Source organism: Perissodus microlepis, chromosome 12 (assembly GCF_051167445.1).
Source record: "Perissodus microlepis isolate ML-2025 ecotype Zambia chromosome 12, ASM5116744v1, whole genome shotgun sequence".
Lineage (NCBI taxonomy): Eukaryota > Metazoa > Chordata > Actinopteri > Cichliformes > Cichlidae > Perissodus > Perissodus microlepis.
In genome coordinates this window covers 20,619,754-20,633,625 of record NC_140472.1, presented here as the reverse complement: position 1 = coordinate 20,633,625, position 13,872 = coordinate 20,619,754, and the positions used below count along the sequence as shown (strand labels likewise).

General features: G+C 38.7%; 1 protein-coding gene across 2 annotated transcripts in view; it reads right to left on the bottom strand.

Annotated features, from left to right (window-relative positions):
• Nucleotides 1-13,872, bottom strand: part of unc5ca (unc-5 netrin receptor Ca) — a 184,581-nt gene that overhangs the window by 93,179 nt on the left and 77,530 nt on the right. For both annotated transcript variants that reach the window (XM_084945472.1, XM_084945473.1), the window contains exon 2: nt 4,762-4,998. In XM_084945472.1, the coding sequence (XP_084801598.1) occupies nt 4,762-4,998 (237 nt within the window). The remainder of the gene's footprint in view (nt 1-4,761; nt 4,999-13,872) is intronic.

Sequence of the window (13,872 nt, the reverse complement as noted above, 5' to 3'; positions counted from 1 at the left end):
AGACAGGACAGACAGGAGAACTCGGAAATATGATATTTGATATTAATATATAAAATGAGCTTTATACACAATTACAAATCTACTGTAGAAACATAATAAAAAGAACTTGATGTATGTGGGGGGGGTTATCTTAGACTGGGTGATCGAAATTATGTTAATAACTAAGTGTCAATTACTAGACAAGAGGACAGTTTAAAGCCATGGTTCATTAATTAAACAGAAAATTTATCTCAGTAACATATAACTCAAAACACAGCAGCTAGCAAACAGCTGATGGAAGACTAATAAATGACTAGCAGCTGCACATGAAGTCAGTACTGAGCACTGAGCGACAGAGGAGGAAAGAAAGAGGGAAGATCTGAGGGCAAGACTGTGAGCATAAACTCATGAATAAACAAAACTGATGACAGCACGCCAAGTTACCATCTTATTAACAGTTTTGTTTTGTGTTTGTGCTCTCAGCAAAAAAGTTAGCACTCAAATATTAGAAAGCAGTAAGACAGATGAAAAGGGAAATCATTTTTTTTTAAAGTATGTTTAAGAAATCGAATACAAGCAACACAATGGGGATATGATGCTATAGTTGAAGAGAAATTAGTACTATTTTAATTTACCTTCTATGAAAATAGTATTTAACACTATATGCATACGAACCTTTGTTTCTGTGTCTGATTTGGTTAAGAACTGAAGCAGACACCAACTAGAACATCAAAGAACGAACGTATACATACAGCGCAATTTCTGCTTCCGGGATGTTCTTTGCAACAAAAAGGGGGAATATATATATATATATATATATATATATATATATATATATATATATATATATATCGAACAATACAAAATTTTTTATTTATTTTATCAACTTTTCTTCTGACGATGCTCTCCGTGTTGAGCGCTCAGTGGATCTGCGTTCGACTACTCCGCCTAGGCTGCACTGTCGAGCGCAGATCCACTGAGCGCAGCGCAAGCTAGCAAGACAGAAGCTAACCTCGTTGCAACATGCCAACTGCCTCAACGCTACCCAAAACTGAACCTCCCCCACCCTCATTCAGATCTGGCGTTTGGAACTATCTTGGTTTTCATGTGAAGCATGACCCTGAAGGTAAGCGCGTCATGGACAAAAGTAAAACAGTATGTCGGGTGTGCCGTCCAGCCCCACGCACGGGGCGATCCGCGGTAACTTCTTAACGGAGATTTGCCGCGTTATGGCGTTAATGTCATTTTAACGAGATTAACGCTGACAGCACTAGTGGGAACACAACGAATATGACTGCACATTTACGCCGACATCATCCTAGTGCAAAGACAAGTGGAAGCAGACAAAAACAACAAGCACGCATGCTACAAACTTTACCCGAGTCATTTAGACGGCCGTTAGCACATGATTCTCCTTATGGGGACCTGATATGTTTAATATCCTGCTGAGAATATAGCCCAGAAGAAGCGTATAGTATAGCTTTTATTTTGGAAAGAGCCATTTCTCTGTAATAAACTCTCTTTTCCAAAGATGAGTGATTTCTCGATCAGATAGATTTATTTTTTTTATTACTTTGTTGTTTCAGCAACATTAAATTTAAAAACTGTACTTTTGAGTTAAAATATATATTTATAATTTTAATAAATGACAAATTAAAAAAACATGAACATTTGTTTGCATCGAAAAAATATCAAACCGTGACACCAAAGTACCGAACCGTGAATTTTGTGTATCGTTGCACCCCTAATGTATATATATATATATGGAGAGAGAGAGAGAGAGAGAGAGAGAGAGAGATATGCGTAAGCCAAAATAGCAATTCTGATTTATGCTGCTGTTTGTTGACCCAATTGTTTTTTCCAACCAAGCATGTGTTTCAGTTTTGCTTGCTCTGGGGACCGACGCTTATTATCAAGCAGGTGGAAACCCATAAGCTGAGCTCACGACAACCTTAAGTCTAAGAAACCAGGTTGTGTATATCTTTGTATTCCTGCCAAAGCAACAGCATGATTCATCATTACCTAGCCTGCAGAGTAATACCATGTGCTGTCAAGCGACAAGTGTGGAACTTTGGCTGCGATCCAGTACATCGTTGTGGATCCCATTAAACTGTCCTCTGAACATCGCAGTACAGCACTGGCAGTGGGACAGCTGTGTACACACATCTGACATGTGACCTACCTTTCTGGACAAATAAAACATCTGAATAATGGATTTAACCTGTGAGCTTCCAGTGTACCAGTGAGACAAAAAATTTGGACACATCACAAAGAGCAAAATATGCCCCAGACACTGACAAATGCCCAGATAAATCAAAAGGGAAAGGGGGACTTAATTGACTACACATTCAGTATATCTATGCAGTGTAGGCATGTTAAAAGCCCATTTAAACGGTCTGATTTTAAATAACATGTAATACAAACAACCTCTGTATGATGTATGGCAAGTAACATCTGCTGCAGACTGTGTCAAATATATGTGTAAATGATAAATACACCTCTTGTTCAAAGCTGCATGCTTACAGCTCATTTTCTGTTTTCACAGTGTTTAAAAATTATTATTATTATTCTGTTTTGGTATCAGTAAATGAATTAATTTAAATACATTACATTTTTGTCACCTGTCCATATAAGGATAGTCATGACCCCCATAACTGAATCACTGAATCAAAAGACATGTCATTTGCCCCATATTTTGAAGGATACCGTTTATAACTATAATCATGAACTACACTTTCACACACTTACAATTAAATAAAAATTTAAAAAAACATAGAGATCACAATTAATTGAAGATGATTTTTTCCATGAATAGAGTGGCAGAAAAATTTTAACTATGTATTCTATGAAGTCTATGTTGTGGTTACAGAACTAAGATGGACAGATTCTACACTTATAATGTCTTGCCTACCTTAGTCACTACAAACCAGTTAGAAACAGATTTCGCAAAAACGTACACATACAGGGAGTGCAGAATTATTAGGCAAATGAGTATTTTGTCCACTTCATCCTCTTCATGCATGTTATCTTACTCCAAGCTGTATAGGCTCGAAAGCCTACTACCAATTAAGCATATTAGGTGATGTGCATCTCTGTAATGAGAAGGGGTGTGGTCTAATGACATCAACACCGTATATCAGGTGTGCATAATTATTAGGCAACGTCCTTTCCTTTGGCAAAATGGGTCAAAAGAAGGACTTGACGGGCTCAGAAAAGTCAAAAATAGTGAGATATCTTGCAGAGGGATGCAGCAGTCTCAAAATTGCAAAGCTTCTGAAGCGTGATCATCGAACAATCAAGCGTTTCATTCAAAATAGTCAACAGGGTCGCAAGAAGCGTGTGGAAAAACCAAGGCGCAAAATAACTGCCCATGAACTGAGAAAAGTCAAGCGTGCAGCTGCCAAGATGCCACTTGCCACCAGTTTGGCCATATTTCAGAGCTGCAACATCACTGGAGTGCCCAAAAACACAAGGTGTGCAATACTCAGAGACATGGCCAAGGTAAGAAAGGCTGAAAGACGACCACCACTGAACAAGACACACAAGCTGAAACGTCAAGACTGGGCCAAGAAATATCTCAAGACTGATTTTTCTAAGGTTTTATGGACTGATGAAATGAGAGTGAGTCTTGATGGGCCAGATGGATGGGCCCGTGGCTGGATTGGTAAAGGGCAGAGAGCTCCAGTCCGACTCAGACGCCAGCAAGGTGGAGGTGGAGTACTGGTTTGGGCTGGTATCATCAAAGATGAGCTTGTGGGGCCTTTTCGGGTTGAGGATGGAGTCAAGCTCAACTCCCAGTCCTACTGCCAGTTTCTGGAAGACACCTTCTTCAAGCAGTGGTACAGGAAGAAGTCTGCATCCTTCAAGAAAAACATGATTTTCATGCAGGACAATGCTCCATCACACGCGTCCAAGTACTCCACAGCGTGGCTGGCAAGAAAGGGTATAAAAGAAGAAAAACTAATGACATGGCCTCCTTGTTCACCTGATCTGAACCCCATTGAGAACCTGAGGTCCATCATCGAATGTGAGATTTACAAGGAGGGAAAACAGTACACCTCTCTGAACAGTGTCTGGGAGGCTGTGGTTGCTGCTGCACGCAATGTTGATGGTGAACAGATCAAAACACTGACAGAACCCATGGATGGCAGGCTTTTGAGTGTCCTTGCAAAGAAAGGTGGCTATATTGGTCGCTGATTTGTTTTTGTTTTGTCTTTGAATGTCAGAAATGTATATTTGTGAATGTGGAGATGTTATATTGGTTTCACTGGTAAAAATAAATAATTGAAATGGGTATATATTTGTTTTTTGTTAAGTTGCCTAATAATTATGCACAGTAATAGTCACCTGCACACACAGATATCCCCCTAAAATAGCTAAAACTAAAAACAAACTAAAAACTACTTCCAAAAACATTCAGCTTTGCTATTAATGAGTTTTTTTGGGTTCATTGAGAACATGGTTGTTGTTCAATAATAACATTATTCCTCAAAAATACAACTTGCCTAATAATTCTGCACTCCCTGTACACCAGAAAGCTCCTCCACCAATACATAATTGTTAGATTTTAATGAGTTAAGTCTAAATATGTTGAGCATTTTTGCTATTTTCTAGTTTGTTTGCAATTTATTTTCCAGCTGTTTCCACGTAAAAGTACAGCTGGGTTTTGTTTTTTCATCCAAAAAATCTCTCTCAAAAAGTTTGACAGTTGCCTCACAGCCACTTTCTGCTAAAGTCCAAGTAAATCTCTATTTAGATGTGTGTGTGCTAGCTTTTGCTTACCTGAGTTTTCGTCAACCCTTTCCTCCACAGTGTGGTCTTTCTGATGGACCCACTCGCTGTTGCACTTGAAGTAAATCTGTGTGGCAGGCGTTGCTTTGCAGTAGAGATTGACGGGCTTATTCTTGACAATGTAGCCTTCCTCAGGTTCAAACAGGAAGTGAGGTAAGGGTTCCGGTGGGTCAGAAGGGAAGGTTTCTGGGAGCTCACTCAGACTCAGGAAATCTTCGTCATCTCTCACTGCAAAGAGAAGGAAAATTTAAGTGTTCAAATGTTTTTCCCCTGTTCATTAGTCTGTTTTAAGAGAGAAGTCGGAACTGTGAGTCTTGTATTCATTCAATCGCTTTGATTTCATCAGTAATATCTGTTTTATCCAAACTACTATGCTTTTCCCCCCTCATCATTATACAGTACACCTGCTTATGGAGTCCAGTTATAGCACTCTATTAGCCATTAGAGCCATAAGAAAAAGAAGCTCTTGGCTTTGTATGTGTCTTAACTTTATAAGTTAATAAAATTAAGACTGTACAATGAAGGAAAACTGATTGAAAGAGGGCAAAAAGAGGGAAGCTCCTGAACAAGCATACAACAAAAACTTAGGAGCTAGTCACTGGAGCTATCCTTTATGAGATTACTCACAGCAGTAAGCCAAGCAGACAAAGTACACTGATTTAGCCTGAATTTAGCAACAAATTGGTTGTCAGTTGACAAGACTAATCAGGGGCTTTTGTTCATTTTCAGTGGTAGCACATACAAGTTCTGGATTTGGAGAAATACCCATGAAGATTTGCAGTGTGAGTTGCTGTCAGAAAAAAAAAACTGCAGTATTTGTCCATCTTAAATCACAAACTAATCAAAATACACATTTACTTGCCTGTAACTTACAGCACTACCTCTCTCATGCAGAGTCAAACCTGTACAGGTAGGGTCAACACCAGGGTTTAAAATGCAGTGGAATAATCTGGAGGTGCATACTGGCATCTCCAGTTTACAGAAACCAAATCATATTCAGGTGAAGATTTTATAATATAAAGTCAGTTTATATTTTTTGTGCGGAAATCAGGTATTGCTACCAGTTAATGCCATGGAGTTGCTCACTTAAAGCAGATGGTCACACTTATGCCTCCTTTTTTCCCTTCTCATTGCTTTAATGTGTTCATGTTATAGATATCAATAAAGTTGTGATCATGGCACAGCATCTGGCCAGTTGTACACAACAGAAGTGAGCAATAAAAAAAACTTTTTTTTAAAGTGGCATTTAATTTCAGATGTACAGAAGAGGTTGTGTGCCTGATTCTGTCTGTCAGTCAAAGACACAGAGGCTTTATCGCCCAGAAATGGACAAAATGGTAATATGTTATGAATTCACGCTAAAAAGTGAAAGAAACAGACGACAAAAGGCTTACAAAATTAAGTACTGATCATTTGGCATTTCCTAAACTGGAAATGTAAAGCTTATATATTATGTAATAATTATAGCTAATTGCAGCTATTTAAAAAGGGGAATGTATTACCACACTAGACAATGTGGTAAGGTTTAAGGTAATGGACCTTATTGGACTGGTGTAGCCTTTAGTGTCACCATTACATTGGGTCAGTCATAAGTTTAAATTTAAGCTAATAATGCTCTTTACTTTGACTTGCCATATCCCACCTTCAGCAGCCATATTTACCCCTGATTGAGAGTAAATGTAAAAAAAATATGAATCAATGTACACAATAGTGAGACAAAACCATAAATTGTCTAAACAAACAAACAAAAAACCAATTATCAATAACATAATTATAACCTCCATCCATTTTATTCAGTTTTTAAATCTACAACTTTTCCTTTATATGTTTTTGTAAAACATGAAGAAGATGGACAGGCAGGAAATGACTGAATAAACTGAATGGCTGACCCCGAGGCCATCAGGAACTTTATCCTCCTCTCAGTCCATCCTGCTCCCTCACCTCCAACATCTTTTCACTTCTCACCCACCCATGACCTCAATCAAAGCGACACCTGGAATGTTTTGTCACCAGGTTGCCAAGGTCGCCAAAACACAGAGGATTACAAGAGCAGGTGGGAGGGAGAAGAGCTAGGGTCTCATTCTCTCTCTCTCACAGACACGTACACACACAGAGGCAGACACAATACACTTATTTTCCGAAAGTTCATACAAACACACACACTCGCTCTCGCACACAAACAAATGTTTTTAACGTATAAGTTTCCTCCACTCCATCACCTTCCAGTTTCATTTGGACCTTGTGGACTGTCTAGACCTTTGTATGTATGTGTGCGCCTCTGTGTGTGACTGCCTCACCTGGAGATCTGTGACTCATCGGAAAATTTAAATACAGAACGCTACTGACACAACGTCATGGTTTTTCAGGCCAAATTTTCAATTCTCCAATTGCACATAAACTGTGCTGTGAATACACACAAAAGCAGCATCCAAAAAAACGACACATAAATGTGTGTGTATGTGCTTATGCACATGCATACACAATCTTCCATTCCTCAACCATGTCCATGTGTGCGCATGTGTAATTGTGGCCCTTATCTTGGAGAATAGAAATGTGCTGTGGGGCTAGAAGCTAAAAGCAGCTTAGGTAAAACATCAAGACACAAATAGGGGGAAAATGAGTAGGCAGCGTCCCCACTTTGATGTCACGAAGCTGACATTTTCTCTCTTAGTTCTGTAATTAGTTCTCTGAGAGTATGGAAATTGGTAGACATTTTCACTGTATAATTTCATTATCTGTGGGAAATTTTCTCCAACACTTGGTTATTTATCCAGTGTCATATTCAGCCATTTCTCTGTTAGTTTCTCACTTGCTGCACCGCCTTCTCTGTATAGCTATTTTTTGCTCCTTTTTCCCCTCCATGAACCTGCTTTTGCTTTTACGCCCCTACTGCTTTTCACTTCGCCCCAATAATCATTCTCACCCTCATCTGTCATTCAGAGAGCTGAAGGGGTTCATGGCTCTGGAGCGACAGCTATAAATTATTGATTGGCACAAGAAACATGATAGCTAGAAAAGAGTGTTGGTGGAATGGAGAAAATGGGAAGGATGGAGGGGGGGAAAATCTCTATGAATAAAAGCTTTGTTTCCCAAATGCTTACTGTTTCCTTCCACTTCTGCATCTTCCCTGTGCCTTCGTCTCCTCTCACAACACATCGCTTTTGCCTTTTCCATCCGTTTTCCTCTTCTAAACCTTATCCCTCTTTCTTGTTTCACCACCTCCTTACACACCCACCTACCCCTCTCCCCCCGATCTCCTGACAGGGTGACTTAAAGATCCTAACAGCCCAGCTCATAAACGTCTTGCCTGAATGCTGTCATCACTAATGGATGGCTGTAGCAGAACAATGTCCAGGTTCGATTTACAGTATGTTGTAAATATGTGCCACTGGCTAAAACCGCATTTATTCCCTCCTTGAAGTCAGTAGGGAAGCCCACCTTAGAATACCTACAAACCAAACCAATAAATATCTGTAAATCTGCTAAAAACATATGTCATCAGAGGCGACTAATCATCTCTGAACGTCAGACAATATTATGACCACTGGAATCAGTATAGAAGTCAATAGGTTACTGACAGATTGAGCAAAAAAAAAGCAAACAATGCTGAAATAATTTAACATGGTACGCAGCAACCCCCTGTTGACAAGACAAATACTATAATATTTGTACAGTAAAAACAACAGGCTACTCACAGACTTTGCATGACTTAATGGTTTGCATCAGTAATACATTTTTGGGTTTGAATGGTTTCCATAAAACAAGGTTCATTTTACATCAAAAAGTGCAATATGAGCAGTATTTGATACTTTTTAAATCTTCCTGTTAGTTACAGGAGTAACAAACAAACATGTAAACAATTTGAAAAGCTGATGCTGGAGAGTGCAAAAGAAATGCATTCATTCCTCCAACCTAATGCCAAACAAAGCCAAACTTAGTGCCATATAAGGTCAAAATGCCTCATGAGTAGGAGCATGTATGTGTGTCTGGGTCTTGTTTTGTTGGCGCTACAAGTAGCATGCGATGCCTATCAGTGCAGTAGCCGTGGAAATCATGAAATCATACTTCTTAATGTCTTATCGGTTAGTTTCAATCTGTAGCAGCTGCAAAAACATTCACTTTCTGAGAAACGGCTACGCTCTAACTCACACACACACACACACACACACACACCGTAAATAGACATAAAATGGTAGCCACCCACCCCTTTACCCCTAATCCAACCACTATTGACGGCATACACACAACCACAGACAACCAAACAAACCTAAAACAATCCATATCTTTACAGCCAAATGACACAACTCACACATACAAAAACAAAGGAAAATGCACACACTCGCACAAACGTAAAGGTGCAAAAGTGTTTTTACGCACCAGAGAAAAACAAGAAGCATATGGATTCCCATATTTCTCTGCTCTCTAGCTCTTGCTCTTCCTCTCTGGTTGTGTCTCTCACAAACACTCACATTGTTTTACGAACACAACAAATACAATTTTCCCATTACTTATACTCATTTTTTCCTGCACACACATATGGACAAAAACACAGCCTTTACACTTTATCAGATTCAACTTAAAATGACCTATTTGAATCTTGAAAGGTTTAGGGAGGTGATTCAGGGAGTATAGGGAGGTGAAGAGAAAGATGAAAACTGAGAAGACTGAGAGATGATGGCCCAGCAGAGAGCTAATGTATCATTGCCGTGGAATTGGATATATGATGTCAACCATTCTCTCTCTTGCTCTCTCTCTCTCTCTCTCTCTCTCTCTCTCTCTCTCTCACACACACACACACACACACACACACACACACACAAACGTGCAAAACAAAAAGACAAACAGCAGGTCCACAAACATACAACCAAACCCGCCAAAAAGAATTTGTTCATGCAAGCTTGTGCGCACACACACGCACAGATAGACAGTACTCTAAATAACATAATAATATCAGGCATGTCTATAGAGCAGCAGTTGAGCATTTCTGATTTCCTGTTGTCTTCCTTCTCTTTCTTTCGTTCAGCTGCTTTCAGGATTTGCTGTCATTGCAGACAGATTTTAATATTCTCTTTTGAATTTATTTATTTTTTCTCCCACTGCGTATTCAGTACTCAAATTTCTTAAGTGTTTACCCATCCCCTGTTAAATTATTCATGCTTTGAAATAGCTATATGTGTGGGTAAGGATCCATTTACCCACTTTTGCCTGAAGGTATACCTGTAAGCCAGGACAACTGAGCAGAATAACAGAGCAATTTCATTATTAATAAAACCATTATTAAAGATTTATACACTGTATATTGTTATTATAGTAGGGTATGTTTCTCCAACTAATTTCATCTTTTGTTAAAAAGTGTTATTAAGACAGATTTTCATTCTAGCTTCCTTTAAAAAACAAAACAAACAAAAAGCTTGGTGGTCAAAACCTGTTTTTACTCACAAACCGAAGCACTCCTTACACAGTCTGATGGGTAAAGGCTATTCACGATGCCTTTACTAGTGGACACAACATTGAAAAAGTAGTCATGGTATTCTAGGAATCACACAGTTAAAATCTTGACATATTATCTTTTGAATTTCAAGTATTTTAGATTTTTTTAATCACATTTGTGAGAGTTATTTTCAGATTGTAAGTGGTTCTCGTGAGAGGCAGAATGACCAAATACCAGAAAAGCTATGGTGGTTCACAAATGTCATGATAAAACAACACTACCTGTGTGCAAGTGTGACAGTGTGAGCTGTTCTTACAGAAAAATCTGTTATAAAAAGGGGATCAAGTGACTAAGTTTGTTGAACTACTTGACATGAATGTCCCATTGCTTTTTAAACAACGCAGTAAGTGATCTCACATTTTTTTCTGCATCTGTTTGAAACTTAATTTTATCCTCAGTCTGAACTCTCCAAGCAGAAAGATTATGTAAATTATGAGTAGACACATCAGCATTCTATTAACTTTGTTCAATTAAACATAACTATATTTTAATTATAAACCTTAGGAGAAGTATATACCAGTGTAAATCTGTGAAAACACACAGGATTATATCATTATCAGTATGAGGACTCTTGATTGCTGGTTGGATTTTTACATGGACTCTCAAACAAGAAAAAAAAACCCTACTGTGTTATTTTGTGTGGCAAAAAGTGCCGCGACACTGGTTGATGAATCATGTCTACCTGATGGATATAATATACTATGCACAAGACACTTTTTGTTATATCCAAGAGCCATACCAGGTGATGCATAAAGGCAGGGAATAGGTGAATGTTAGACTGTTTAGGAATGGAGCAGACAGTGACAGCTGGCTGGCGTCCTCCAGCTTTTAGTGTATGACATGTAAGGCCCCAGCTAAGCCTGGAACTAGATTTACAGTTCTGCCTGAAGAGGGCTGACTCAAGTCAGGCTACAACTTGCCTCATTTGAGAGACCCAAAAAAGAGCCCCTGTCTGAAGGATTAAAAAAGGAATAAATCTAACGTATCCTGCAGCCTTTTGGTTGAAACCTATAGCATATACTGTAATAGAGCCTACGCGGTCTGAAGAATTGATTCAAGTTAGCAATGGAAAACAAAAAAAATGTAAAAACATGAAGGAGCTAAATGTTTTTTGTCAATAACTTATGCAATATGTTTTTTTTTTTAACTTTCTGATGTTTTCCTTTGTTAGAAGTGTTACTCTGTGTTAAAGCACATGCACACCTTCACACAGTCTACAAAGTTCACAGTTTAAATACCTATTTTACAGCTCCAGATGCAAACTCACATACTTGACTCCAAATCTCCACAGACACAGATCATGTTCATTTTATTTAGTTCCATATTATTAGTAATCAGTTCGGAGAATAGTAAGCACATATTGCAGCATGTGCATTTTAAAAATCAATGCACATGCTGCAATATGTGCTAATATGCAGTCATACATGTGCATGCATTTGTGTTTGCATCTGTATTTATGTGGATGAGGTGAGTGTTGAGATGAATGTTTTTATACTGTGCTTGCACATTTAAAGAAGTATGAATAAAAGCAGATACTAAATGCTCTAAATTGTTCAGTTAGCATTTATTTAATACAGTTTATTTCAGTCATCTGCGGCACTAGTGCAATAACTATAGGGTTGGTTAGCTATCATTTGACTTACATATGCCAACAACCACTGAAGGAATTTGACCATAAAAGTCACATTCACACAGGGTGTGCCTGCCAACTTTTCAGACCTGACTTTTTACCAGTTTTTAGAACAAATTCCAATTTAGCATACAAATTACTTGCCAGGATACTTCGCCAAATATTTAAAAAAAAATTCAATAAGATCAGTTTCTTCAACACTTTAATAAAATGAAAAGTCAACAGAAGCTTTCATCCCAAAGCAAATTTAAACTGCAAAGATCGCTGATACCACTGCTATATTGAGGTCAAAAAATTTAAGATAAAAGCAAAGTGATTAATACAAGAAGGGAGGTAATGAAAGGGAAAATAACGTAGAGATATAGAAATCACTTCAGGTGTCGCCTGAGTCATGTTTGGTAAAAAGTCACATTGAGAAAATGACTCGCACAGTCACAGTTGGACATACATCACACATATATAAAATTGGGCATAGGCGCATTTTAAACAGGGACACATGCCGCACAGGAGCAGCTGATGCGTGGGTGTTTGCAGGTAGGCAGTGTGAAAAAATTCTGCATCTATTTTTTTTTTTTAATTTATAGCTGTCTTTGCCAAGCATTACATGTACATGAGACACACACAGAAAGATACTTCACAGGACTTGGGTGTTACTTTCCTTATCATGGTGCATCTTTTGTTCTCACATTATTGCCTTTCCTTTACTTTGTGGCTGTCATTCCATTTCTCTACTGATCACGTCTTCAGCTATTTCCTGTAAAGTAATCTGGCTCAGCCATGGAGGGGCAAAAAGAAAAAAAAGGGGGAAAGTATAGAGTATTCTGCCACATATGAAGAACCTAAGATCAAGCACGCCTCATTTCTCTTTAAATGTCTCATAAGCCAGGGCTTATCTCCAGTTTCTGCAGTGCAAGTCAGCTTAGGTGTACTGATACACCTCAGTGGACAGCACAGGCTGGTCTGTAGAGGGTGCTTACATCCAATTCTCCTCTTTCTAGGTTGGTAACAAGCAATGAGGCTTTGGTTGTAGTTTTTTTGTGTACATCTTTGTGACTCCTGAAAGCACACTATCAGCTGACACGATCATGGCGAGGAGACCTGTTCGAGTCTTTGGCCATAATGTGAGTCTTCTTTCTGATCTAGGTCAGGTGTGAGAACCAGTAAGGACAGGCCATTTTCTGCAAGTCTCTCATCTCTCTACTCCTCCTCTCTAGCTATGGATGTCATGCAACCAACACATCATTTTCATTTATATTTTCTCACATATATTTATCTGTTTTGCCCAGATTCACAATATGATGCTGTTTTCTGGCAAAGTGTAAAGAACTGGAGCTTACAAATCACCAAAAGAGTAATTTGCAAAACTGATTAATCACAGGGTCTCTCAGAAATTGAATAATGCAGTAATACTGTAGTAAGAAACCAAACGTTCAAGCAGAAAAAAACAGAGCAGGGCACGAGGAGAAACAGGGAAGCACATGGACAGTCAGAAGAAGAATAATTATAGTAATTTCACAATCATGGACAGTTATCAGCTCTGTAATGCACAACTTTAATTTGGCATTATGCACAGGCACAACTGTACTCACATCACACGCAGCCACATGCAGATGGAATACCTCATTTATATGCATAGTCTTATGTAAGCTTGTGGGGGTACAAACTTGTGTGAGTTGCTGTGTAATGTTATCTTCCAGATGGATTCTGTCTCCCTTATCCCAGGCCTGAGGGAAAAGCGAGGCTTTGCTTTCATTCATGTTATACTATCACAGCTCAGTATCGCTATTAATACAAGCAGCCAGCACAGGGCAGTGCATTAGAATATCAAAACACTGGCTGGGGAAGGACTTCTATTTTCAGGGAGATAGGGTAATGTTTTTTCTGTGAGGCAGACAACTAATAGAATGGCCAACTGGTGGTGTGCATGTCTGGGCTGTATGATCAACGTCTCATTCTCCAAATGGGTTTCACTCTGTTCATC